At 39.8% G+C, this 27,597-nt stretch overlaps 1 protein-coding gene across 4 annotated transcripts; it reads left to right on the plus strand.

Moving 5' to 3' along the window:
• The first annotated feature begins 2,896 nt into the window (after nucleotides 1-2,896).
• Nucleotides 2,897-25,960, plus strand: LOC147175048 (alanine and arginine rich domain containing protein). Of its 4 annotated transcripts, none has more exons than XM_086073855.1 (43): nucleotides 2,897-3,381; nucleotides 3,786-3,900; nucleotides 3,988-4,161; nucleotides 4,357-4,463; nucleotides 4,567-4,704; nucleotides 4,842-5,002; nucleotides 5,406-5,442; nucleotides 5,513-5,585; nucleotides 5,672-5,723; nucleotides 5,804-5,970; nucleotides 7,746-7,965; nucleotides 9,318-9,385; nucleotides 9,476-9,554; nucleotides 9,671-9,769; nucleotides 10,435-10,520; nucleotides 10,598-10,661; nucleotides 10,792-10,836; nucleotides 10,939-11,151; nucleotides 11,235-11,321; nucleotides 11,403-11,476; nucleotides 11,958-12,659; nucleotides 13,977-14,161; nucleotides 14,366-14,560; nucleotides 14,651-14,681; nucleotides 14,766-14,907; nucleotides 15,499-15,712; nucleotides 15,802-15,985; nucleotides 16,513-16,659; nucleotides 17,245-17,707; nucleotides 18,494-18,999; nucleotides 19,815-19,967; nucleotides 20,124-20,299; nucleotides 20,387-20,480; nucleotides 20,579-20,605; nucleotides 20,920-20,997; nucleotides 21,479-21,613; nucleotides 21,711-21,823; nucleotides 22,777-22,933; nucleotides 23,022-23,237; nucleotides 23,985-24,208; nucleotides 24,286-24,484; nucleotides 24,738-24,783; nucleotides 24,867-25,960. In XM_086073855.1, exons 1-43 carry the CDS (start codon nucleotides 3,182-3,184, stop codon nucleotides 24,995-24,997), a joined length of 6,777 nt encoding a protein of 2,258 aa, XP_085929981.1. In that variant the 5' UTR covers nucleotides 2,897-3,181; the 3' UTR covers nucleotides 24,998-25,960. The 4 variants fall into 4 exon arrangements, with proteins under 4 accessions (XP_085929981.1, XP_085929982.1, XP_085929979.1 ...); XM_086073856.1 differs by having other exon boundaries at nucleotides 5,930-5,970; XM_086073853.1 differs by lacking the exon at nucleotides 5,804-5,970 and adding an exon at nucleotides 6,054-7,516.
• The last annotated feature ends 1,637 nt before the right edge of the window (nucleotides 25,961-27,597 follow it).

Genomic DNA, 27,597 nt, shown 5'->3' on the forward strand with positions numbered 1-27,597 from the left:
GTGGCAGAATGGAGTAACCAAACAAAACCGCACTTAACTCCAGTTCGAAAACTTTTTGACTCCAAATTTTTTCTTTCTTTCTTTCTTTCTTTCTTTCTTTCTTTCTTTCTTTCTTTCTTTCTTTCTTTCTTTCTTTCTTTCTTTCTTTCTTTTCTTTCTTTCTTTCTTTCTTTCTTTCTCAGTTCGAAAACTTTTTGACACCAAATTTCTTTCTTTCTTTCTCAGTTCGAAAACTTTTTGACACCAAATTTCTTTCTTTCTTTCTTTCTTTCTTTCTTTCTTTCTTTCTTTCTTTCTTTCTTTCTTTCTTTCTCAGTTCGAAAACTTTTTGACACCAAATTTCTTTCTTTCTTTCTTTCTTTCTTTCTTTCTTTCTTTCTTTCTTTCTTTCTTTCTTTCTCAGTTCAAAAACTTTTTGACACCTTTCTTTCTTTCTTTTTCAGTTCAAAAACTTTTTGACACCAAATTTCTTTCTATCTTTCTTTCTTTCTTTTTCAGTTCTAAAACTTTTTGACACCAAATTTCTTTCTTTTTTTCTTTCTTTTTCAGTTTGAAAACTTTTTGACACTGAATTTCTTTATTTCTATCTATCTATCTATCTATCTATCTATCTATCTATCTATCTATCTATCCCATAGTTTCAATCAAATAATCAAACACATCTCAGAACAATGTGCAAGTCCAAAGAACCCGATCAGTATTCTGTGTGTATGTTTAATGCTCAAATGAATTACAACATTTTATTCATTCACCCCCGCCCCCTCAAACAAACACACCTGTGCTCAGTGGCATGTGAAGCACAGTTGACATTGAAATGTTGCCCCTTAAAAAAAATAAATAATGCAGGTGCAGATGGAAGAGGCGGATGCCCTGTTTCCCCCTGCGCTTTGTACTTAAAACTAACATACGCTAAAGGTCAAAGCACTAATTATGGGCATTTGAAGTTATAAAAGGTCTCAAATAAACACCCCAAAAAGCCCGTGCATTTTTTTTTTGTCTGTCTGGACGTGTTATGTTGCACCCCCCACCATCTTCCGTCTGCATGAGACACAAAAGGAACAACCTGGAAGCAGATGTTTTTTCACGTCTGTTGTTGGAACACAGTAAAGTTGCTTTTGCACCTCTTTTTCTGTTTCTGAATCGGTGTTTCCACCCCCCCCCTCCACGCACACGTCCACAACCAACTGTGCCTTTTGATGTCAAAAGGCTGCGGGCAACTCCACAAGGCCTTTTGGCAGCAGGACGGATGGTCATTTGATCCCGGTAAAACTGCATGCGGCCTTTTAAGCAGGACACACCCAGCTAAAGCGCTTTTCTCAATCAGTTAGCTTCTGTTTCCTCAGTTAATGACCCACTCTGCCAAATTATAGATGAGTGGGTCTGTAAGTATTGCACAAACAATGAGCTGTGGATCAGTCAGGATAAAAGAAAAGAAAAAGAAAGACTGGAAATTAAGCAGGTTTAAGGTCTGGAAATTATTTTAAATAGGGCCTATGCATAATTGGTGTGATATTTTTCACCTTTCGAATAAAAAAAGAAGTGCTTGCAATAATATAGTATAGTAGGCTATAATAATATGTATTTGTTAATTAAATGTATTTATTCATTCATTTTATTTTATTTTTTGTATTTGTTGCTCCTGCGACAAATATTCACATTTGAAAAGCAATTTATGAGTTTAAAAATCAAAGACAATTTTAGTCGTGAAAAGAGTTTATTTTATTTGCATGTACTGTAGTTTTTCTCTGTTGTCTTTTTCAAGTTTCTTTGGTGTAATGAGATTTGGGTTCTGTGCAGTGGACCTGGCAGGCTGACAATGCATCAAAGGTGTATTCATTGTTGAGACACAATGAGTGCTAAATGTGTTCCCTTTTCGCTAATTTGATGAAGTTGTCGTTGGAAGAAGCCAATTGTTTTATATTGCATGTAGTCAAACATGACAATCAGACATTTCCCACGCAGACCCCGGAAGCCTTAGGCTACTCCTGCCATTCATTTATTCCTTAATTACAAAGCCTCACTACACTTTACGATCCACTACGGCCATTATGGCTCTTAAGGTCTCAGAGAATGTAGCCTTGAGCTGAGGATATCACACTTACAGCAGAATACAATTCATTCACAGGGATTAGAGCAGAACCGGGCATTATATGGTCCACGGGTCACATGCTCAGCTCAACTTTATTTATAAAGCATTTTAAAAACAAATATAACTGCATACAAAATGCTGTACATAAAGTAAAAGTGAGACATATAAAAACTAAAACTAATTACTAGCATAAAAGCAGTACTCAGTCAGTATAGCACCAAGTAGGCTATAGCACCAAACTCTCTTAAGTTTTTCCATAGCAACTATTCTGACCCCTCTCGTGACAATTATTTTGGTCAGTACTTCTAATTTTTTATGCCCTACCCCCTCAGGAAGAAGAAAACATATGTAAATAAATAATAAAGAGTATCAATTGTCTATTAAATTGTTAAAAAATACACCTAAAAATATTATTTTTTTATTTTCTATTACAACAGATAATGTATCATCAATGCCAGTTATTTATAGTGAAAATAGACATACAATAAAACATTTTCTATACATGCCAATCAGCCTGTGTATCTATTTTTTAATTAAATTTTTGTGTGATGGCATATACTGTGAGATTTTTTTGTATTATGTAAAGCCTTGGTTTAGCAAAGGTCTGGAAAATCGGCTTTACTGTAATACAATAAGACAACTTGGAGAGCTCGGAGTGCATAAATGAACGGCTTAATTAAAAAATATATATAATTTCGTTCCGGATCCGAGGGTGGCGCTATTTTACCAAAACGCTGGAGAACAACTTTCAGTAAACTAACGGTAGAAGAAGAAACATGAAACCTGCGCATGCGCCAAAATCGTATCCAGCGCAGAGGCGCGGCTTGTGGCGGTCTCCTTGGCCCGACTGGAGTGTTCCATTCAAATAAAAACAATTGGGACTCTCCGTGAACAGTAAAGTTGCGGAAGATGACTTTACGTGACTGTATTTCGGATAGTCGCGTCAAACTATGTTGTACTCCAGCGACATTTTCCGAGGTTAATCCGCTTTGGACGTCTTATTTGTCCGTCATGTGAGGCGCCAGTGGTGATCCTCTCACTCCGATTTAAGTCGCAGCCAGACAGACAGACAGTGGCGGAAAAGCCTTCAACATGAAGAAATTCTTCAGCCTCTCCAAGAAGAAACAGTCGCCGTCGCGTACGCCCGACAGAGGGAACGCGCTCTGTGTCGGCTACGAGGTGAAAGAGAAAGACCTGGGCAAGTTTCACAAGGCTGCCTGGCGGGGAGATGTGGCCAAGCTGGAGCATCTCGCCAAGAGCAACGATGTCAATCAGGTTGACAAGCACAACAGGTCAGTGAAGGTTTTTTTCATCTCATCTACGCTCAATTGAGATAACTCCGATTTATTTTGTTCACAACGCAGCAACAAGTTTGTTTCGCTAATCGCCACATTTTCCTCAAGTTTGCACATGCACATTATAAGTATACTTGTCAATTACGTTTCTTTTTTTAACTGGGATGGGTGGGGGATCATTAAATTTTCATCCATTGTAAATTTCAAACTTGTAAATAACTGTACTGATGACGTCAATGCCCTGTTTCATATATGAGACAGCTATACTATTTGTATATAAGCCATTAAAATAAGCATTTACCATGATCCTCTTTGAACATAGCTGCAACAGTACTAACCAGTATTGCGTGTAAATCCATATCATGAATATTGGTATTCAAGATTTCTCTCTTCCCTTACAGAACAGTCCTTCACCTCGCTTGTGCCTGCGGAAATGCTGAGGTGGTGAGATTTCTCGTGGAGAAAAGAGCCAAGCTCAATTTATGTGACAATCAAAGTAGGTCTGCCTTAATGAAGGTAAGCATCGAGACGCTTGGATAAGTTGACATTTTTGATGATGAGGAGGATTTTCATGATCATGTCAATTCTCTCTCATTTTATCAGGCAGTACAAGGCCAGTACGACATGTGTGCTAAAATTCTGTTGGAAAACCACGCCGATCCCAATCTGGTGGACACAGAGGGAAACACAGCTTTACATTTAGCCTCAAGCATCCCATCAATCTCCACCGTTGAAAACCTCGTGGATCACGACGCTGACATCAATGCTCAGAATAAGGTCAATTTCAGTTTGCGCTGCGCTATTGGAACATTTGAGGATTCATTTCTAGAAAAAACAAAAACAAACTAAAGTCGGCACACATCATGCTATCTTAGGCCTGGATGCGACAGCATAATACAATTTAGGCAATTATGCTATATCGAGGTTGCATTAATGATTGAAATGTATTTTGCGATGTAATCTAATTTTTAGGAGGGTATTTCACCCCTGACTTTGGCAGTCCAAGCAGATCACCTCGAAGTGGCCGAGATTCTGTTAAACAAAGGCGCTGATGTCAATATTTTGGACGGAGATCGAAGGTCAGTCACAAACAATGACACACTTGGAGTAGACAGTATTTAAATCATTTTGAAGCAGCTTCATACGACTTTGTTTGTACACGGGCTCTAAACAAACCTACAGGTCGTTGTTAATGATGGCTGCCGGCAACGGGCACATCAGCATGGTGCGAACCCTCTTGCAGTTTCATGCAGATGTTACGCTGAAGGATAACAAAGGACACTCAGCTGAGGACTATGCAGTGATTGAAGGCCATCATCCGTAAGTTTCTATTTAGGAAAGTCAACAACTGACCTGAGCTGGGAGGACAAATGATTTATTCTCTAACGAAGCATCTGCTTATGTCAAATCACAGGTTCAAGCTTGGTGTCAATGTCAGTGTTTTGTCTCTTTTGCAGCTGTGCCATCCTCATTACTGAGCACGGTGCCCAAAGGAACCGGGCAGCTTCTCCGTCTCGCCCAGGCCCAAGTAAAAAGAAGTCAAAATCCGAATTGGGCAATGCATCCCGAGCTCTGGGAACTGGCTTCGCTGTAGGAGGACCGGCCACTGACAAAGATGGTGACTAGTTTAGACAAGATCATAAATACGATCACCAAGCGGTCCAGTTTCATTCATCTTACCATCATGATGATGAAATATTTTGTGTATTTGTTCTTAATACTCAGTGACACTTTGCAGCAATGGTTAAAAGCAACACAAAATATCAGCTACTAAATATAATGCATACATTTTTGAGATAAGCTTTAAAATTTAATTATTTATTATTATAATTGCTAATATTAGACAAGTTTTTATATCATTCAGAAATGGCGATAATGGCATCGTAATTTTTTTTTTTTACGCAACTGGACTGTAACGCTTGTTGGTGACTACTTTACTTTAGCGTTAATGTATTTGTAAAACGGGTTTCCATCTATTGTCTTGACTCTAAAAGTTTTAAAGTTCCCTGTATTGATTTCAGATTTTGAGGATAACTCTCAAGCAGAGTCGCTAAGCCGGTAAGCGTATGTTTCTTTTCAGTACATGAAATTACACGCGTTAGTGACCTTTTCTTTTCTATGATTTTAGGAATTCAAAAAAAGGCGGCACAGATGAATGGGCTTCATCTGAGGACGACTGCGAGTCATTTACAGTTGAAAAGGTTGGTCAAGTCGACATCAACTCTTCTCTGAAATGTTTTTATCAGTGTATCAGAGCAGGCTTTCCCCCCCCCCCCTTTCTTTTCAGACGCCACCAAAAATGAACCTGAGGAAAATGCTTGAATCTAAAAGAGGAAAAGGTACTTGACAACTATTTTTCTGTGCAATCACCCAGTCGTGTATTTTGTGTGGATGGTAATTGTATTCACAACGTTTATAGCCTTTGCAGTGCTTGACAAATCCATGAGTGCTTCTGAGTCTGACAGTGAAAATAGTGTCCCGAGAGTGTCCAGTAAATCCTTGAAGCCCCCAGTAGAACCCTCACCTCTTCCTTTCCTCCCCAAAGCCTCCCAGATGACCTCTAGCCCTCTCATTATCCTCTCAAAGGTAACATGTTTTTTGTTGATTCTTCTGTTGCTTTCCTTTGATGCTGTTCCTCTCCTTTTCCCCCTTCTAAATATTTAAACAAGCCAAGTGTCTGTCGGAACCGGCTGAGGGCAAACAGGGTACGGTAGAGAAGCTGTCAGGAAGTCAGTCAAGTTCAGAATCTCAAGCCCAGAGCTCAGAAGGTGAGAGCTCTGAGGAAGAAGAGGAGGAGGAGGAGGAGGAGGAGGAAGAAGTGGATGAAGATGATGAAGAAGAAGAGGATGAAGATAATGAAGAAAGTGAAGAGATAGAAGAAGAAGAAGAGGAGGAGAGCGAGGATGGCTCTTGTTTGTCCTCTGCTCAGTCTAACACTTCTTCTTCAGAAGATGCACAAAAGCCCTCCCTTGTGGAAGTCGATCTTGATAATGAAAAAACTGAAAGCAAACAAAGTTGTGATCGCATTCCCAGTAGCGATGGTGCGCCACCAGATCGTTCTTCACAAGCGTCCGGAACGTCGCGTTCTCAGATGCTGCAGTCGTTGGACGTGGACCAGGATTTTGTCGTGTCAGCAATTAGAGTGGAATCCAAATATTCCGACGAGGATGACGAGTTAATGTTGGCACCAGGTCAAACGATCATTTCGAACCTCATCACGAGGCTTGGCGCCAAAATGGCAAACGAGGGTAAGATGGAAGAGTTGGAAAAGGAGCATGATGATGATGATGATAACAAACAAAGGAGCCTTGAGGACGATCCCAAAGCAAGTCAAAGAAATATATTGCCAGAAGACGAAAATAGAGCCATCGAACCTGACGCTGAAGATGCTGTTTCCAAAAATGAAAAACGCAGATCATCATGGGGCTCCTCCTTAGAAGAAGCAGACAACGATGGCGGTGAGGAAGAAGACACTAACAAGACTGTCTGTCCAAAAGGTGGCAAAGCTACATCACCAGAAGGGACAAACCATAATAAATATGAAATACCGCCGCTATACTCTCCCCGATCCAAGAACAGACCGTCTGCAGGAGAATCTGATTGGGATTCTCCAACGGAAGAAGACGAGGGACCGGTTGCTGGAAAAAATGCACAAGTGACATCAGACAAACAGTTGATTGAAGCCTGTCTGGCATCTAACGATGACAGCCGCCCTGACACCTTAAATGAAAACACGACAGGAAGCAAAGTCCAACCGTCCAGACCCTCAGAAGACCAACCAGTTGATGAGGATTTGGATCTGTCGGAAAATAGCAAGGATTGTGCGTCGCTCCAGAATGATTCCACTGCAACTAGTTTGCAACATTCCAAAGCTGGAAATTTGCCAGACAAGATGGTAGAAGAAGAGAATTGCTTTAAAAAAGCGTCCATGAAGTTCACCACGGATGCCGGTTGTTCATCTCCACAAGACGGGGCGAACACTCCTCACGCAGAACAGTCCTCGAATGAACCAAACAAAGAGGAAACGTCCACTATTTCATCTGGCAAAGTTGACGCTGCTGGCGGAAGCGTGTTTTCTGAACCGTTGCCTCACACCGACATTGATGATGTTGATTTGGACTCGCCCGATGAGGTAGGGAGCTTCAGAGGACACAATGAAGGTGTCACCTTGCAGGCACAATTCGTTTTTAGAGGAGGTAGTGTTGTGTCTACATGTAAAGTATATTTACATTTCTCAATAGAGTACGGTAGCTTTTTAATCTTTTACCTGTTGTGGCTTTGTTTACGGGCGTGTACTGCTTTCCCTACTTTTTCCTCTTTTCCCGCAGAAGAAAATATCATTCGCTAATATTTTTATACAGAAAGAGGATGACGAGAATGATAGTCAAGAGGGCCTACATGGTGATGGTGAAGATGAAGACGATGATGAGGACCAAGAGGAGGAGGAGGAAGAAGAAGAGGTGGAGGAAGATGAGGATGAAGAGGACATCTCAGATGATCAACTTGAAGGAAACAAAGGCCTCCTGGATGCTGCAACAGATGTTCAGGAAAAAAGAGATGTTTCTAAAGATACGAAAAGCGGTAAGAACAGTTGTCAGCTGTCCCTTAATATGTTGTCTGTAATTTGCCGGTATTTCTTTAACTCATTTGCTCCCAAAAACGTATAAATACTTTCTAGTTGAATTTTTACTCTTGTCCCAAAGACATATTTATACGTTTTTTGTTTTGTTTTTTTAATGTTAGAGCATACAGAAGTCTTTGATGCAGCCTCTGAACTGCAGAGAACGGTTTAATCAATACAAAAACGACCAGCAGGTGGCATCAGAGTGTAAGAGATCAACCAGGTCATGTTGCAAACAAGCTGTTTTACCCACAGTATAAAACAGATTTGTAAATAATGATGAAACTTAGCTATATTCTAATGCTAATACAGGGTCCATGTTTTTATAGCAATAGAACACAATATTCTATGGGCCTTGCAAAATCAGTCAAAATCCAGTAAAACAGACACGAAGGAAGGCGATTGCTTCAGTGAAAATGGCTTGGAGTGAATGAGTTAAACAGTGACCTCCTCCTTCATAGATGCTATCCCTCGATCAAATGCCGGGTACCCACTTAAATATTAACGCCTCACCCCAATTAACCTATTTTTTTTCCAGATGGTAAATTAAGATACAGTGGTAGGTTCCTAGACTGTGTTAACAATAATTTGTTCAATGACCACAACCTCAAAACTCCCTCAAATCTTATTTCCCCATTGAAACAAATAGAAAGGTTATTAAACTGTTTCATCCCTACATGAAATACCAATAAAAAATAAAAATAAAATTTAGTATTGTACTTTGTAAAAAAACAACAACAACAACAACATTCATAATATGTAAACATTCGCAAAAACTGGCAATTTTAAAACAATGTTAAGTCGTGATAATGATCAATATTTTGTGATTCTCTTTGGGACTGACGAATGAAAAGCTCATCAGAGGCAGACTGCTGACTGGAAGGTTTGGAGAAAAAGCTAGAGAGGCCAGATTGAGATGCTTTGGACAGGAGTAGAGGAGTGGCAATGGATATATCGATAGAAGGATGCTGGAAGTGGAAATGCCAGGTAGGAGGGAAAGAGAAAGACCAAAAATGAGATGCATGGATGTGCTGAGGGAGGAATTGTAGAAAGCTGGAGGCAGGGCAGAAATTTGACAGGACAGTAACAGACATGTACATCATGTTAGGTTTAACATCCACGTGTTTGGAGTGTAGGCGAAAGCTTATGCTGCCCATATTGTATTTTTATTTTATTTTATTACAAATATTTACTTATTTGGTCAAAAGAAAAACACAAACCATCTGGATTGATTCACAGTAGACTAAATTTATACAAATAATAAATTTTACCACAATTGTATTAATTGTCATTTGTAATTTGAAAATCTCAGGTGTTTATTCAGAGTTGGGTCTTGAAAAGGAAGAGGAAGAGGAAGAGGAGCAGTCTTGGGATTCTGAGGTACAGAACATGGAACACTCACATTATATCTGTTCCTTAAGATATTTTTGCGTAAAAATAATTATTTTATTGCTTGTTAACCACGAGCAGGAAGAGGACCATAGATTGCCAAATGAAGATGAACAAAGCGCCCAAGCGCAGAATACTGGTGGAGAACAAATGGAAGATGGTAAGCTGTGTCATTTTCTTTTGCCATTTTATATTTTAGAAACAAGGTCATCCAATTGAAGTTCAGCGCTGTCTGATTTCATGTAGTCAAAACAACCTGTTGAATTTTTCTTGTAGACTTGTTATGTAGTCCCTCGTTTTTAAGAGGGGCAGGAGGCGGGTGGAGGCCTGAGCCTTGGTGGAGTAGAGGCAGGCAAAAAGGCAACCTGGTGGTTGGTAGGAATCGTGAATGGTCACTGTGTTCATTTTTGGGCAGCAGCATGTTATCTGTGCACGATGTCTGGACATCTGCTCATTAACACGCCTCACGGAATGCATGCTGCATACGCTTAGCGAATGACATTCTCGTTCTGCAAATCATTACACCGTTTAATAGTTTTTCAAGGGGGGGGGGGGGTTGATCAGATCTAAACTTGTCAGCTGTCATTTAGGATTTAAAGTGTCTCGTAATTGAAAAGTACCTGAGCAATGTGATGCGATCTAAATGCTTTTGTTTCCCAGTTGGGTATTTTCATTAACTGTGAGCTCATTTGCATGTTTTTATTTATTTATTTATTTATTTATGTATTTTTACATCAGTGTTGTTAAGTCATCCATCGCGTTTTTAGCTGATCTGCTCATGAAAGCACTTCGCATTTCATACACTCAATTTGTTCAGCTTGACATAAAGAAACATTAGGATTCAAATTTACAGCAGACTGCTTAAATTTTGTTACTGAACTGTTTCCGCTTCTGCCCGACTTAAAAAAATGAACTTCACTTTTGGCTAAAGGCAAGCTGGACAAGCCCCGCCGCTTCTTCCAACAATCCAGCACAAGCTTGCTTAAACTAAATGCAAAATGGTACAAACTGCAATCTGAAATGACTGTCTCACTTGCTAGGCCTTGGTGCTGTTGGTTCTGTTTCTGACAATAAAGACAGTATGGATGCCAGAGATGTTCAGCAAGAAGATCCAACGCAAAATGAGGTAAGATCAACACCAGAATGACTTTTTTTTTTTTTGTTGGCATATGTAATAGTAATGGGTGTTTTTCCCACCACTAGAGTGAGAAAACCAAATGGGGACTGCTTTTGAGCAAATGTGAAGGAAAAAACAAGGAAAAAACTGGTCAGTAAGATCATAAAGCCGATGCTATATACACACACACACACACACACACACACACACATATATATATATATATATATATATATATTAAAAAAAAAAAAAAAATTTTAACATCTTTTTTCTTTGACAGACTTAATGGAGGAACTTGGTTTGGGAGATTTTGACTATGCTGAAGGTCAGAATACATTTTTATGAATTCTCTGCACCAAAAGTGATTAAACATTTTAGTGGATGGCGCCATCTTTAAATGTCACTTGCTCCTGTTTTCCTTTTACAGATGCATCAGACTGGGATACATCTAGTAATGTCAGTAAGAAAAGTCTGCCTGGATGCATAGAGGCTTCCCCTGCACCCAAAGAATTCCCCCAATTCTCCAGTAAGGAGAAGGAGTCCGATGACTCGCCAAGGTGGAACAGCGCAGACGAGAAACGGGTCACAGCTCCTCATCCGCAACCTCGCTCTAAGAAGACGTTGCCTCAAGAGAGTGACAGTAAGCGCCATTCTGCGCTTCACTTCTCATTTCTACTTGCCATTCAAATCACAATTCCGATTATCTTTTTTGTTCTCCTTCAGAATCGGATTGGAACCATGACAATTCACCTTCGTCATGCACTGAGGCTAATACTGAAAATCAACAGCTTCAGGAAGCGGTCAGAGAAGGTGACAATTCCCACTAGCCATTTCATAGTAGCCTTACTCGTGTGCACATGTTCTCTGTGTAAAGACTCCGCCTGTCCTTAGGCTACTCTGAAGTCTCAACAATGGCAGAAGACAAAAAAAAAAGCCATTTGCATCATGACAAGCTGCAAGAAGAGGTGAGCAATAACAAGCTGATGGGATCAGCATGCACGCAATGCTTATTTATAATTCATCACAACAAACACACATTCCTCCACACTTATGGAGAGAAATGTTTTAACATTGTTTGGCTCTAAGCGTCTTTATAGAATTCTGTCTTTTAAATCCGCAATTGGCTTTCAACTCCAAGTCATGTTCTGTATGTAAATGTGTGCCTAATTATTATTATCATGAGATATTACTGATGGACTTAAGTATTGGGACACTTGGGGATGATATCTACAGAATATGGAAAAAATAAGTTAGTTGGTCTCCCCCTTGGAGTTTTAGCAGCTTCATTCCTTTCCTGCAGATCATACATCTGGTCAATAACCATATTATGTTTCCAGAAATAATATTGTCGAAATCACATTATGAAAATGATATTTGTGAAATCCCTTGTTTTTTTTTTTGTCTTCGTCTGGTTTTGTGTTTGTCTCTCTCTCACCATCATCCAAGGCAAAAGATGACCCATTACAGTCATGTGACATAGATTCAAGTCACCTACACACGTCTGGCCTGATGGCCGTTGATGGGGGAGTTGATAACGTGGTCAGAGAACAACAAAGTCCAGAGGAAAGACCCAATGAGGATGTTCTACCACTGACCCAGTATGAGAAGCTGTGGGACGAAGTGGAGAAAAAAGAAGCAAAATCCACCTTCGGATCTGAAGAACTGTTCAAAGCAGGAAGGTTCACAGATGAAAAGCAGGTCAATTTATCCTCTGCTGAAGAACAGTCAAGCGATGAAGAGGAAGGAGAAGCCATTTTACGCCCCGTTGCCCGAGCACGAAAGCTGGTTTTGCTTTCTGTCCCGGAACAGACGGCGTCTGCTTCGGAAGACTCCACGTCAGATTCTCCTGGCTACTCCCCACCCGAGGAGACGATGCCAGACTGTCACGTTCCTGCGAGTGAGGGCATCATGTTCAAAGAAGCAGAAGAGCCACTCCACAGTGAGGCACTACACGATAAACCCGGGCTTCATCACAAACGTCAACTAGAAGAGCCTGAAAAGAACCACATCGACTCTGAGAAGAACCCTCAAGAACTTGTCACTTCTCAGCCTTGCAGGATAGACAGACATACTTCTTCTTTGCCTGTTGTTGCCCATGAAGAATTTCAAGAGGATGTGGAGAAGTTGAACCAGGAAGTCCAAAAAGAGGTAGAAGAGGGGACCGCCTAACTCCATTAGTCATTTCAAAGCTTGCTCACCTCTATCATCTCATTTTGAGAAACAACGCTGATTCGCTCCGTATTTGTCAAACCGCATGACGTTTTTGGTTTTGTTCTTTATTTAACCCATAAGAGGTTCTTTAACCCCAACCCACCCTCGTTTGTCCCGCATCTTCCCAAAAAAGTGCTGTAAAAATACTACGCACCATCAATTCTAATATTTTTAGTGAATATTCTCTGACGAATTGGACCTACAGGGGATATAAAAAGTCAACACACCCCTGTTCCAATTGCACATTTTTGTCATATAACAAATTAGACTAGAATAACCCATTTCAAAACTTTTCCCACCATTAATGCGACCTATAACCTGTACAACTCAACTGAATTTAGGTAGGAGGGGGCAGGGAACAGAAAATAGTAGGTGTGGTGTTCTTTTGGTGCCAAACATAGTTTGAACCATTCATGGCCAAAAAACTGAACTTTGGCTGTTTTTCTACAGCTGGAAACCTGGAACTATATAGTCTTTTACAAGGTGGAAGGAAATATTTGCAGCTTCAGTGAGAGGAAAAAATTGTCAAGAAAAGTCTACTAGAAAAACTGAAACTTATTCGGGGTTGATCAGAAGCCCTTTAAAAGGTGGCAATGGTATGCTGTCTTTATTTTTAACATTGATTTGAATGTGATTGGTTGATTTCAAACACAGCCCCATCCCAAATATAAGCGGGGTGTGCACACTTATGCAACCACATTACCTTCGTTATATTTACTTGCCTTCTCATAAAGATTTTAAAAATAATAATAAATGTGTTGTACAGGTTATATGATATGTCACATTAATGGTGGGGGGAAAAAATAAATTTTATCTCAGTCTGGCATATTTTTATATCCTCCATGTAATCAACACGGCCCAAAAATAATGGTACACAATATTCCTTCCTACAATTTCTTAAGGGTTAAAGTGCTGTTTTTCCTATATTTAACTCAGTTTGGTGTCACTTAAACTGTTTTGTCGCCATCTTGTGTTCAAATTAGTGTATGCTGTCTTTATAAGTTGTTTGGATTTACATAGTGTGTCATGTTTTCAGCATTAGAATTTTGCATCTTGCATGGACTTTGCCTGTGTTGTATTCATTCAATACCTGAAAGAATCTTTAGTTTGCCTTTCTTTGTCAAGTACAGTTACCGTAGTCAGGTGTAAGGTCTCCAAAGAGACTCTAAATTATGAATGGCCGCGTACACAAGACATGCCAAACTATCTTGACACGGGGCCAACCCTTTTTTTTTCCATCTGTGGACTTTTCAGGTTGTCAGAAAGACTTCCGAGGTGGCGGTTACAGTGAAAAATCGCAGTGCTTTCAGTGACACAAGTGGAAGCGCATTAGAGGGGTTTGCCATTGAGAAATCTGAGTTTGGGTCCGCGAGCCGCAAAGAGACGTCAAGTCAAGCTGAAGCCTCCCAACAAACACAGAAGCCTCTAACCTCCGACAGGTACGCACTGTCGTGCACTTTTGATTGATTAAAAAATAAAAATAAATTCTAATGGTCTCATCGCGTGTATGTTATCACATTCACAATTTAAATTTTGTTGTGTCTGGCTTTTGAACTGCATTAAGTAAGGTTATTATGAAGCGTCACTCATCCATTTTGGAAACTCCAGACTGTTTTTTTTCCCCCTCTCTATATCACGAGCAGGTCACAGGTGGAATCCCAACTGTCACATCAGCGGACCGCCAGTGTCAGAAAACCCGAAGAACAGCCCGCAGAGAAGACCTCACCGCTTGCAGGAGGCAGAAAGGCCCCCACATCCAAAACCCCTCAGACCGACAACAGAGAGCTCTCATTGTTTGACGACAGCACTTTAAGTGACGTGTCGGACGATGAAGGAAGGTATCCATTATGCGTCATGCCATACTTTTTATTTTTAAATCATCCATTTGTTTCCACACCAATTAGTTTTTCTTTCTCTGCTGGCAACAGGTACGAAACTGGAGAACAGAGGAAAAAACGGGTAATGTCATTTTTGTGCCTGTTTATTTATTAGACTAATGTTCAAAATTGTATGTACACTGAGACCACATCTTCATCCATTCAGCAATCACAAGAACTGGACATGTCTGAAGATATTGACGAGCTCAATTCGTCATCCGACGTGACCACAGATGACTCCGACTTTCGCGCTTCAGGCTATCGTTGTAGCTCCCTCTTCATTCAGAACCTGGATTCGCTGGTGACAGGTAAAAAAAAAAGAAGAAAAAAACTCATACGGAAACAAGCAGGAAACTTTAATGTTATGGCTGGATTTGTTTACATGGATAACATCTTGTGACAAATGTAGAGAATAGATGGATAAACTACATTAACTCATTCACTCCTAGCCATTTTCACTGAAGCAATCCCCTTTGCTCCTGGCTGTTTTACTAAATTTTGACTGATTTTGAAAGGTCCACAGAATATTCTCTTCTATTGCTATACTCCCTTCTTTAATCAGGAAAAAGTATATTTGTCAACAAACACTGACAAAAAAGAGCTTGTTGCAACATGGCCCTGGATGATCTCTTATACTCTGCCGTTTTTTGTAATAACTACCATTGCTTTAAGCGACCTCTTCATGTCAGAAGCTGTAGCAAAACTTTCTGTATGCTCTAGTCCAGCAAAAAAAATATATAAATACGTTTTTGAGAGTGATGGACTAAGTATCAAAAAACATATTTCTATGTTTTTGGGTTTGAATGAGTTAAGTACAAAGTAAAACAATGATTGCAAGTCATGCTGTTTCATCTATCACAAATTCTTCCTCATCTACATAGCTATGCTTTCTTCCTCAGACTCCAGGAGCATGGTAAAGCTGCAGAACATTTTCCACAAATATGAGCGCTCCATTCAGAAGGCCAAAAGCCGTCACAGCTTCTTCGCAGACAAAGCGAGCCTCCTGGAAACGGAGAAGGCGCAGCTAAGGAACTCTCTGGATGAGGTGAAAGATGTGAAATCAGCCTTGGAGCGCAACCAGCTGGACTTGCAAACGGAAGTCACCAATCTCAAGTACGGACTACCTTACACTATCGAAATCATGTTTTCATAAATTGCCTTTGGTTCTTCACATATTTTGTTGTCTCGTGCTTGTGGCACAGATTTCAGCTAAAACAGGAGCAAGAAAATGGACGTAATGCCACCATGATGTACAACACCACTGGAGATAAGCTGAGGAGGACGGAGGAGCAGCGGCAGGTTGAGGTTCAGGAGAGGCAAAAAGTGGAGCTGGCTCTTCGGAACTTGGAGCTGGAGATGCGAATATTAGTAAACAACAAGAAGCAGGTACAACACATCCGCTTGTCCTGATGAGATGCTGTGAGTTGGCGTCACATGGTATGAAGGACCAAAACTGCCAAAATAAAAAATAAATAAATGACAAAATAAATAAATTAATGGCTAAAAGTGAAAATAAAAATGGACATACCAAATATAATTCAAAAATGAAATACAATGATATATGTATAAATAGAATTAAAAATCAACCAATAAATAAAAACGCTCTGCTCTCACATTTATTTATTTCATACTGCAGATGCTCTGTCAAGTCGAAATGTTATTCAAATGAGGGGGCAGTCCTAAGTGTGTCTCCGCTGTTGCCAACTGCCTAGAGTGAGTGGGTCGGCGAACAAGGAAGTCTCGCCGTCTTACACGGATTTAGTTTTTGAATTATATTTGTTGTTTCCGTTTTTATTTTCACTTCTAGTCATTTATTTGTTTAAAATTTTTGGCAGTTTTGGTCCTCCATAAAATGGGACTGTTGGAGTTCACTCAGTAGATTACATGTTTGTATTTATTCTTCATCTCCCCAGCTGGAGGAGGACAACAGTCAGACGCAAACGCTCTTGGCTCAGGAGCGCAGCGCACGCACGGTGCTGGAGAATCTGCTCAACAGTCATGTGCGCAAGCAGCAGGAGACAGAAGAGGAGAACAAAAGAAACATAAGCAAAAGTCATGAGGTATTATTTCACATTGTCTGGTTAACTCATTGCTCCCAAAAACGTATAAATAAGTTCTATTTTAAATATTACCATGGTCCCAAAAACGTATTTATACGTTTGTTAGTTTTTTTATTCTGGAGCATACAGAAAGCTTTGATGCAGCCTCTGAGCTGAAGAGAACATTTGAAGCAATGGTAGTTATTACAAAAACGGCCAGCAGGTGGCACCAGAGTATAAGAGATCAACCATGTTGCAACAAGCCATTTTCACCACTGTTTTAAACAGATTTGTGAATAATGATGAAATTTAGCTATATTCTAATGCTAATTGCTGCAAAACGGAAACAGATAGAAATATACTTTTTTTTCTTGATAAAAGAGACTCTTTTTGTAGGGTCCATGTTTTTATACCAATTGAACAGAATATTGTGTAGGCCTTGCAGTCAAAATCCAGTAAAACAGCCGGGAGTGAAGGGGGTTGCTTCAGTGAAAATGGCTGATAGTGAATGAGTTAAAAAGTTATTTTTAAATACATTTTGAAATACATCTTGGAATCTGTGAACATGATGCGACTACTTGAATTCATGCATTTAAAAATTCACAGGCCTTGTCACAGCTCACAGAGGCCAGCGACAGGGAGCGAGAGCTGCTCCAGCAGATTTCTATATTTCACGAACAGCTGAGCACCCTCAGAACAGACCTCGAGAATTCCCAGGCCAACAGCAGCATCAAGCAGAGAGATCTCCAGGAGGAGAATAAAGCCCTCAAGGAACAACTCAAAGAGGCCCGACGAGCTCTCAAAGCCAACGGTGACTCCCTGAACCAAACTGTCTTGGACTTCAACAACCAAACGGCCACTATGAAGTCGGAGTTGACGGTCACCACGACCCACCTGGAGAATGAGCGTCAGACCCGAGAGACGGTGGCGGCAGAGTTGGAGTCGGTCCGCGCTCGCCTGACTGTGGCAATGCAGGAGGCCGAGCGCTGCATGGCTGCTCGGTCGGACGCAGAGAAAGCTCTGCTTCAAGAGAAGGAGGAACACCGTCGCCTAAAAGACAGGCTCTCAAGTTAGTAAGGTTTCACTAAGTATAAACTCGAATACTTCCTTGTCTTTAAGACTTTGCCACAAAACCACAGTGATAGCAATGCTAGCTTGATCAATCTACACATCATCAACAAAAAGATTAACGATAATCAAAAATCTATCTATCAAGCCCGTAAGTTGTATTTTATGTTTTTAGTGATTAGGGATGTAACCATAACGGCAATACCGTGATATCGCGATATTAAAACTGCCACGATGTGGGCGTCATGTCACGATATTAAAAGCATCACATCTGTTAAAAAAGGCAGGTTGATTTCCATTTGTGCAGTTCTAGCACCCTCTGGTGGCTAGTTATTTAGTGTAGTTTAATTTTCACAAGGCATGTTTTGGCCCTTCTATGTTAAAAATCCACGCGAATGGTCAAATGAAGAGTTACGTAATATGCTTGTGAACCAAGTCATTATTTAGAGGAACTCAAATGTGTGCATTAGCAAGTAAGTGCCTCACTATTAAGTGTTTATTAGAGATTGTAGGTTGTTTATATGCATTGCTGTTATGTACAAAAGCACAATATTGTGTTTTTTTTTAGTATGAGCTCTTTTTTTCTTTTCTTTTTTACAATATTGTGACCCTTTTTTTTATATTGCCAACCTCCCCATAATATTGTGATAATTATCATATCGTGACCTTCACATGATAATATCGTATCGTGATGTTTGGATATCGTTCCATTCCTATTAATGACACAATAAAATGTTTAGTTTGTAACATCCGCGACATGTACACTGACTCCCACTTATCTGCACAGGTGACGCATCCAGTCAGCACGAAGCAGTCAACAGCCTTTCCCAAAAGTTGTCCAAGGCAGAATCGCACGCAAACAGCATGGAGAACGAGGCCCATCGGGTCATGCTGCAGCTGACCGAGAAGAACCTCCTGCTTAACACCGGGCAGCGCGACAGCGACCAGAAAGCCGCGCGCGTTAAAGAGCTTGAGGCCGCTCTGCAGGCCGAGAAGGAGCTGGTCAGTCGGGCCGGAGCTCGCCAAGAGGCTACACAGGAGCGCTTAGCCCAAGCGCAGAGTGAAGGCATGTTGCTACGACAACAGCTGGAGGAGGCTCAAAACAAGGGTGTTGCAAAGGAGAATGCTGTGACAGACGCCCAAAAGTCTTTCAGTGACATTTTGGCCAAGCTTCGCGCCGACTGTGAGGACAGAGTACAACTCGTGCAGGACCGGAATCAGGAGCTGGCCACAAAAGCCGCTGAACTTCGAGAACATATCCACCAATTGCAGGAGGAGAAAAATGAGAGAGAGGTGAGTGCACGTCCTTCGTGCACGTCAGATGACCGAATACAGTGGTTGCCAAACTTTTCACTTCAAGTACCACCTCATTTAGTTATTTAGGTATTGTGACTTAGCCACTGGAACATTATGAACAGTTTGAACATGAATACTGTGTTTTAATACAGAAAAATAATGATTACCGGTAAAATATGGAGGACCAAAACTGCCAAAGTTAAAAAATAAATAAATTAAAGTATAAATCAATAATTAAATGACTAAAAATAAAAACGGATTAAAAAAATAACATTCAAAAATTAAACACAAAAAATAGATATAAATGGAAATGAATAAATCTTTTTTATTATATATATATGTATATATATATATGTGTGTGTATGTAAATATATATATGTGTATATGTAAACATATGTATATAATTTCTATTTATATGTATTTTTTTGTATTTAATTTATGAATTATATTTTTTCTATCCGTTTTTATTCTCACTTTTATTCATTTATTTATTTATTTTTAATTTTCGCAGTTTTGGTCCTCCGTAGTCAAATGTATCGCGCATAATAAAAAAAAATTACAAGCGTGTTTGAAACGGTTCAAAAATTGTTAATTCTAAAATTTAAACTAATTGTATTATTGTATTTAAAAGTTATATACAACTGAACTGTACTTTGTCAATATGCCACTGTAACATTATGCACAGTTTGTAAATGACATTCGGTAATTCTTCACTTGTCCGTGCACTAGAAGTGCACACTTTAAGAGTCACGTCTAATATTTAGAGTACCACCATATAACCATATTTCTGTTTTTTTGGGGGGGGGGCATAGGCAAACCAGAGGGAGCTGCAGCAGGAGCTAGCAGACTCATTAAAGAAGCTGTCGATGTGCGAAGCCTCTTTGGAGATCAATACCCGCTATCGTAATGATTTGGAGGAAGAGAAGACTCGGCTCCTCAAAGACATGGACAGCCTTAAAGGAAAGGTAATGGCAGAGAACAGTGTTTTGTTTTGTCCCCCCCCCCCCCCCCCCCCCTTCTTAGCCTCATTTGTAGTGTGTGGCGTTACTGATGATAAATTCATTATGTATATATATATATTTTTTTTTTTAAATTGTTGAGACGTGCTTTCTGTCATGCAGATGGAGCAGAGAGAATCCCAATGCCTTCAAGTTGAGAAACATGCGAACGATCTAAGATGTCGTCTGGATGAAAGAGAGAAAGAACTCAGCAACGCCACTCAGAAACAGCAGGAGGCGCTGTCTGCTGCGGCTGCGTCCGATGCTGTGGTCAAACAGCTGGAAGAGGCTGTGCAAAGGTAAACTAAACTGGACAGTGCTTTCAGAGAGCACAGTTTTCAGCATGTCATCCATTGGCTCTCTGATGCCTCCTTATGCTGCACTAGGCTGGAGATTGAGAATGTAAAGCTGGAGGCTGCTGCAAAGCAACAGTCTAACAAACTTGAAGCACTTCAGAAAGGCTCCCAGGAGGAAGCAAGGGTGAGTGCCACTTACATTGCATTTACAATTTTATAATACAATAGTACATTTCTTGTACTGTCCTTATTGACATATTTAGGGATTGTGTTTTGTTCCAGCTGCCTGATAAAGCAAATGGAGTAATGGTTGGTGTTTTGGGTTTAGATTTAGTTTGTCTGTGTGCACCTTTTGAACTTTTTATGAATGAAATTCAAGGGGTGTTTCTCTGGTATCTTTGAACACACTCAACTTTAACATTGCAAACAATCATTAAATTCGTTTTTTCTTGGTGACCACAATAATTCCTTCACTTCACTTCACTTTCCCCTGATGTTTGTGTCTGGGGTCTTCCACTCTTCTTTTTCAACCCTGTCACTTACCTAGTATATTCAAATCAGCCACGTGTTTCTCTATTTTTAAGAAACAAAACACTTGACATTTGTTTTTCTTGTCTGTGTAGGTCAGAGCTCATTTGGAAGATATGGTGACCAACCTACAAAGTAGCAAGATGACATTAGAAGACCAACTCAATAAAGAGGTAAACGTTACGTTTACTGCGGCCGCCAGAGTTCGACTTCGAATTGCAATAGACAAAAAGCAAAGTTGGCGAAAGTATTCACACCGCGATTTAAATAGCGAGCCATTTGTAACCTTATAATGTGACATGTTGTGACCATCGTGAATCAAGGATCATCAACCGTATACCTCAAAAAGAAAACAAATCTCACTGTTGTCATTATTTTAGACAACTAACTCCCAAAGGTCAGATCTTTACATGATAGGTGGCAGATGATACTAAATAGATATACAGACAAGTAATTAGAATTGTTTTTAAATAACTCATCAATAACTAACATTCAAATCGAGCTTAGTGATTTAGTCTAAACTAAAACTAGCCCAACACCTAACAATAAGTAACCAACCATTTTAGGTTCTTTGTAGAAACAGATTGGTTTTTTTTTTTTTTTCCAGCAAATGTCAGGCTTATATATTTTGCTGTTTCTTTCTATATGTTCAAGGTGCAGAAGCAAAGCGTGTTATCTGACAGTGCCCACGACACTCAGGCAATGTGGGAGGAGGAGCTAAAGAGCCGCTCCAAGTTAGGACTTCGACTAGCAGAGCTCGAAAAGGAAAAAGGAGAACTACGCGGCCAGGTGAGCTACAATTGTGACTTGAAGCAATGTTATATTCAAGACCAGCACTTTTTTTTTTTTGTCTTGGGTGTTGATGGCTTTTGTGGCATGTGTTAAGGTGGAACTAGAGAAGAAGAAAGCCAAGAAAGTAGCAGAGCAGAAGAAGGCTGTCGATTGTCGTCTGGAACAAGAAATGGAGAGAAACACAGAGCTTCAAAAGGAAATGTACAGGTGATTCCGCAGTGCCACCTTTTATTTGTCTCACCTGGGGCTGAGACTGAAACTCTCCCAACCACTTAGCATTTAGCACTCCATAGGAAAGCTTATCATCTTAAGGTCTAAAGTAGTCCGATTTTGATTTTTGAAGTCCTATCGAAACACTTAAGCTTTTTTGGTTGACATTACCAGCATCCTTAAAATTCATCAATTTATTCAAAGTAGGCACACATTTAAATGATCAATATTAACGTGTTGTGAACAATACTTTCTGTTAACATTTATGAGTAGTTTATTTTTATTTGCTTACAGACTACTTTGCTGTGTTTTGTTTTCGTGGTGTCAGGCGATTACAATTTTCAATCGTCATTAATCACATGACTTAACTCATGATGAATCGAAAATTTTATATCTGTTTTAAATGTACAATAAAATGTACAAGAATTTTTTTCTAAGTCTTCATGCTCTTGTTTACATAAAAGTGGAAAAAATGTGGCTGTATCACTGATAGTCATTTCATAATAATTCATCAAATTTAGTTAAAATTAAAAATATGTACTGTATTGTAAAAAACGAGTGTGATATTGATTTGTGTTGAGGTCATTTTTCTGCCACTAGGTGACATCATTGCATTTGTAAGATGTTGGTGACAGCTCAATGCATTTTTCTTTTCATTTTAACATGAAGGAACTTGTGAAATTATACAAAAAATTTTTTATTGTAAAATATAACTTGACCCCAATCTCCACAAAAAAATGCATTACTACATGTATTACTGCTCAAATTTGCTGTGGACGTGTCTGCTGCGCTGCAACTGGAATTCCCCCAGTACAGCCTTTCTAAGTAAGGGACGGTCATTAATCGCACGTTAAAAAAAAAATGAGTGGCGTTAAAGAAACATTAAATTAACTCAAAATTAATACACAAATTTTGACACCCAGTTTGTTTCCCCCCCAAATGAATTTAAGGCTAAGGACTCTACTCAAAACTGCAAAGAGGAGGCTGCGGGATCAGGACAGAGGTGGCGGTGGAGGAGGTGACTTTGCTTCTCCGCTGAGCAGTCTCAAGATGGACCTGGGAAGACACAGCCGGGCTGACGGAGCTATTGATGCAAGACGAGAAAAGGTTTGCGTATATCTGATGCAGCGCCATCATTTTAAACGACATCGCAAATACTGTATGCGAATTGTTTTGCTACGTCTTCCCGTCCCAGGTGCGAGACCCACCGAGAGAGCCGGAGGAGAGCGGGCCGTTCCAAGGCAGCCTGTCGGAGAGGAGGCTGTTGGAAGAGGAGGTGCTCAACCTCAAACGCAGAGTGGAGGCCTCCGAGGTGGAGCAGAGGCAGCAGGAGCAGTACCGGAGAGAGGTGGAGGAGAAGGCCCGGCAGGAAATACATCATAAACTACAGGAAGTCAACATCTTCCTGCAGGTAGAGTGTAAAATAAGGAGTGGGGCTGCGTTATTGGGCGAAATCCAACACAAGATTTGACCATTTTTGTGGTCGTAAATCGCAGTGGGCTAAGAACTGTGAGCCTTTTTTTCCCTCTCCTGTGGCTGAAATTAAAGATCAAATTATTAGAAATGGGATCTCACGCGGCTTCGTCTGTCCTTCCTTCCTTTTCTCGGTCTCTCCTTTGGTCTCTTGAGGCCTCCCTGATTTTATGTTTTTTGGATTTGTTGGGGTCTGGATGTTTCTTGGGCTGGGGAGGAGTTCTGGTGGGGGGTGTCTGGTCGGTGCTGGATTTCACCTTCCTTGGTTTTCTTCGGTCCCCTCGGGTCTCCTGGTGTTCGATTTAGGTGAACGGTATGAGATTTTTTTCTAATAGGTTTTCTGGTGAGCTAACAAATACACGCACGCACGCACGCACGCACGCACGCACGCACATACACATACTCACCCACACACACAAAAAAAAAAAGTATATATATGTATATGTATGTATGTATATATATATATATATATATATATATATATATGTGTATATATATATATATATTAAAAAAAAAAAAAAAAAAAAAAAGCAATGATGATGGCATTTCCGAATGAACAATACTGAGCTCTTAAAGAAAAAAGAAGAAAAAAAAAAAGAAATGGGTGTCAATATGATGCAGTACAGTTCTACGCATCACCTTTAAACACCAAAATTCTGTATTCAATGTTAGCTCTTTCTCCCAGTCCCAAGCAGCAACCCAGGAGGCGCAGGAGCAGATAAAAGCGGCCAATGAGGCCAGCCTGCGCTTGAAGATCCAAGAACTGGAGAGCGAACTGAACCGAGCCCGAACCTTCCATCACGACTCCTTCAGCCAAAGGGAGTCCACGCGCACGGAGCTGGAGCGCTTCAAGGAGCTGTACAGGGAGGAGCAGAAGCTCCGCAAGTCCCTTTCTGCTGATCTAAAAAGGTCCGGGAAGCAAAAGAAACGGCTTGAAAACAAAACTGTCGAGACCCCAAATTACATTTGCCGTTTTCTGTGCACAGAACTAATCATCAACTTTCGGAAGCCAGTTCCAGGTTGGTCAACGAGCGGGGTAGGTCTCTCATCACCTCCCCTGGGCCAGCACCACCGCCATCTGCGGGCGTGGCCTCTCTGGGGGGCCCATACAGGGGCCTTACCTCTAGGCTCCTCAGCCCTGTGATTGAAGGACAAAGCAGTAGTGTGGAGGACTACCTGACCATGGTAAAGGCACAATAATGTACTTTGACTTTACAGCACGAGTGTCCAAAAGTTACGCAGCCAAAAATGATGTCATCGTTACTTATTACCAAGATGCTGTCATATCTCCTCTATAAATACATATCGCATGGCAAGAAGCTAAATGACTCATTAGCACTCACCGGTCACCGTCTCTTTTTTGCAAGGAAGCTATCACATGATTTTTGTAAAATGTATGCTTTAATTGATCAACTTGATTTAATTGCTGTTCCTTCAGATGCAGCGTCAATTGGACAGCAGCATATCGCGGGAACTCAACAAAGGTGCGAGAACAAAACACAGACACACAGAGGCTATTATGTCGTATTTTGCCATGTGATCAGCATCCGTTTTTTCCTCCCCTCAGCTTCGGCGGAACTTGACGTCTCATTGGCCCGCGTGTCTCCGGTGGGCTCCGCCTCCAGGGTGGACCTGGACCCCGTTAACAGAGCAAAGCAGCAGTACTTAGAGGTCCTGAAGAAGAACCATGAGGTCTAAGAAACACTCGAGAGATGTCCCAGCACTTGACAAGTTGAGGTAGAAGTGACTGAGAACTGAAGCTTTGATAACCGCGTCTGACTGGGATGTCAGCACTGACCTCAAAAGAGGGATTTTTTAAATAGAAAGGAAATATAAGGTACATCTCACGACAGTGTATATCTGTACATAATCATTTGAAATACTGGTACGAACGGCTTCAATCAAGAACAAGCAAACCAAATGCACGTTGCACTTAAGCACTCAGGAAATGAGCTGACTTGATTAGCCACACTATTAAAAACACGATCTAATGAGCTCCAACTCATGAGCCTTATTGGTTTCTAACATTTGAGTCCTCCTATTTTAATTATTAAGGAAGCCAACGTGTTCTGAACAACAGATGAGACTGCAGCTGTTCCGAATGTGTGGTTGTACAATATCCCGTACTGTATGTTGCATCGTTAAAGGGAATCGCAGGAGGAAATGTTCAATCGTAGGCCATTTTTAATCAGTAACATACAGTATTTGAATGATAATCTTTCTTTGGTTATTTGGAATTTGTTGCTTGGTACATTGTCGAGCGTGAGTACGTGGCATCAAATGGTGACGTTTCTCATTGTTTCAATGAAAAAAAAAAAAAATTCTCAATGAGCTCTTTTTTTTTTGCTACCTACAGAAGTACTCAAGGTTAGTATATATTCATGTCACTAATTAATTTCAGTTCTCTTTTTTTTTTTTCACAACTCTTTTTCTCTTTGCAACCCAGTACAGTATTGAAAGAATGGATTCGGATGTTTGTCTTTTAATCTGACCTGTCATGAAAACTGTCAAACAGAGACCTTGCTGTATATTTCAGGAGTTTAAGTCACATGAGAATGGCAATAAAATGAATTGTGTGTAGCTGTTTGAAATGTCACAGAGTTGGGTCTTCAAAACTGTAAAAAAATTAAATTAAATAAAAGAGCCTAGGGTGTCTGCAGATCCTTGAAAAGATAACATTTTCCGAAATGAAGTCCTTAATTTTCATTTAATCGCACTTAGATCGGATATTTATAAGTCTTAGACTGACTTTTTTTTTCAAACTCAGATTTATTGTCAAAATGCTACACTGAACCATCTGACTAGTGTGTGTGTGTGTGTGTTTTTTATATTTATGTTTACAGTATTTAAATAATTGTAGCTAAAGTACATTTAGCAAGATTTCATCAGTAAATGCTGCTATTTAGAAAGGTAAAATACATGCTTCATTTAGAACATTAAAAAAAATCACAATTTCCCATAAATATTTTCATATTAATATATTGTAGAGCCCATATTGCATTATCCATGTTACATTTAGGGAAGGGAGAGAGCTTTAATTTATTCAAGTGTAATAATAGCTTTTCCCATACAAAAATGTCCTAATTATCCCTAAAAATGCACTTGATCTATTCAAATCTCTTAAAAATGTCACATTTTCAGTCCTATTATGTTGAAGCAGTTTAGTAGTATAAATATTTGATTATTGACTAAATTGTAGACATGGTGTAGTTTGCTTATTTTGTATCGAAAATATGTCACAAAATGTACTTTAAAAAAACATATTAATAAGTTAAACATGGTCTCACCTTTAACCTGCTGATAACCTGAATACAGATATACAGTATTGTAATAAATCTGCATTGGTCGAAAAAACATAAATATTTGCAGCTGACCTACAATGGCTCAATTTCATATACAGTAGCAGTCATGCAGTTTGTTTGTAACGTACAGTAATTGCAGGTGTTCTCATGATATGAAAAAAAAAAAAAAGCATCAATATTTCATGCACGCATCCCTGTCTTATCCGTCCCTCATTAGTGTTATTTTGATATGTTGATACAGCCTCGCTGTAAAGGCATGAAAGTGGAACGTATACGTCGGTTAAGAAACTATTCCCCTCACTTATTCAAATGACACAATGTGCTTATGATTGGCCCCCTATCACCACGCACACACTTTTCCTTTTCCTTGCTTTGATCCGCCCCTCAAATGTGAAATATTCAGACGATCATATTCACATTTATTTTGGTTTCCTTTACAACAGATGGGCACATCTGACAGACTGACTATTAAGTGTTATTATTTCTTTCTTTTTGTTCCCCCAATTGATGCCACTTCACACGCTACATGTAAAGCTTGCTTTGATTGAGGAGGTTACACGCATCAGATTTACATGTGGCCAAGAATACAAATAGACACATGATGAATGAAAGTGGGGAGTTGAAAGGATTGTTTTTTGAAAAGTTGTGATGGTTAAAAACAAAGCTCTCCTTGTCGGGTCGTCTTTTTTGTCATTGATGCTCAATCAAAAAAAAGAAAAGAAGAAGAAACAAGCAAAGGCTTGTCATGTGAAAATACATAAATGTATCAAACTTTTTACTGCTGCCTTAATCCAGGGGTGGGGATTTTTTTTCTATCAGGAGGCGTATGATGAATGTGTAAAAAAGAGGGTGCAATCAAACAAGGTGAATTAAAAGTAGGGTTGAACGATTAAAAAATATATATTTAACAAAAATTAAATTTGAGTAGTTTTTTTTTTTTTTTTGCTGTGAATCTTCTTGTCAATTAAAATGTCTCACTTCGACACATTTTAAATT

This window comes from Leptonotus elevatus, chromosome 4 (assembly GCF_054856555.1).
Source record: "Leptonotus elevatus isolate MCC_2025b chromosome 4, RoL_Lele_1.0, whole genome shotgun sequence".
Lineage (NCBI taxonomy): Eukaryota > Metazoa > Chordata > Actinopteri > Syngnathiformes > Syngnathidae > Leptonotus > Leptonotus elevatus.

Coding starts and splice junctions, on each gene's coding strand:
- LOC147175048 (XM_086073853.1), top strand. CDS start 3,182: ATGAAGAAATTCTTCAGCCTCTCCAAGAAGAAACAGTCGCCGTCGCGT. Junction 3,901..3,987: donor GTAGGTCTGCCTTAATGAAG/GTAAGCATCGAG, acceptor TCATTTTATCAG/GCAGTACAAGGCCAGTACGA. Junction 7,966..9,317: donor TTCTAAAGATACGAAAAGCG/GTAAGAACAGTT, acceptor TGAAAATCTCAG/GTGTTTATTCAGAGTTGGGT.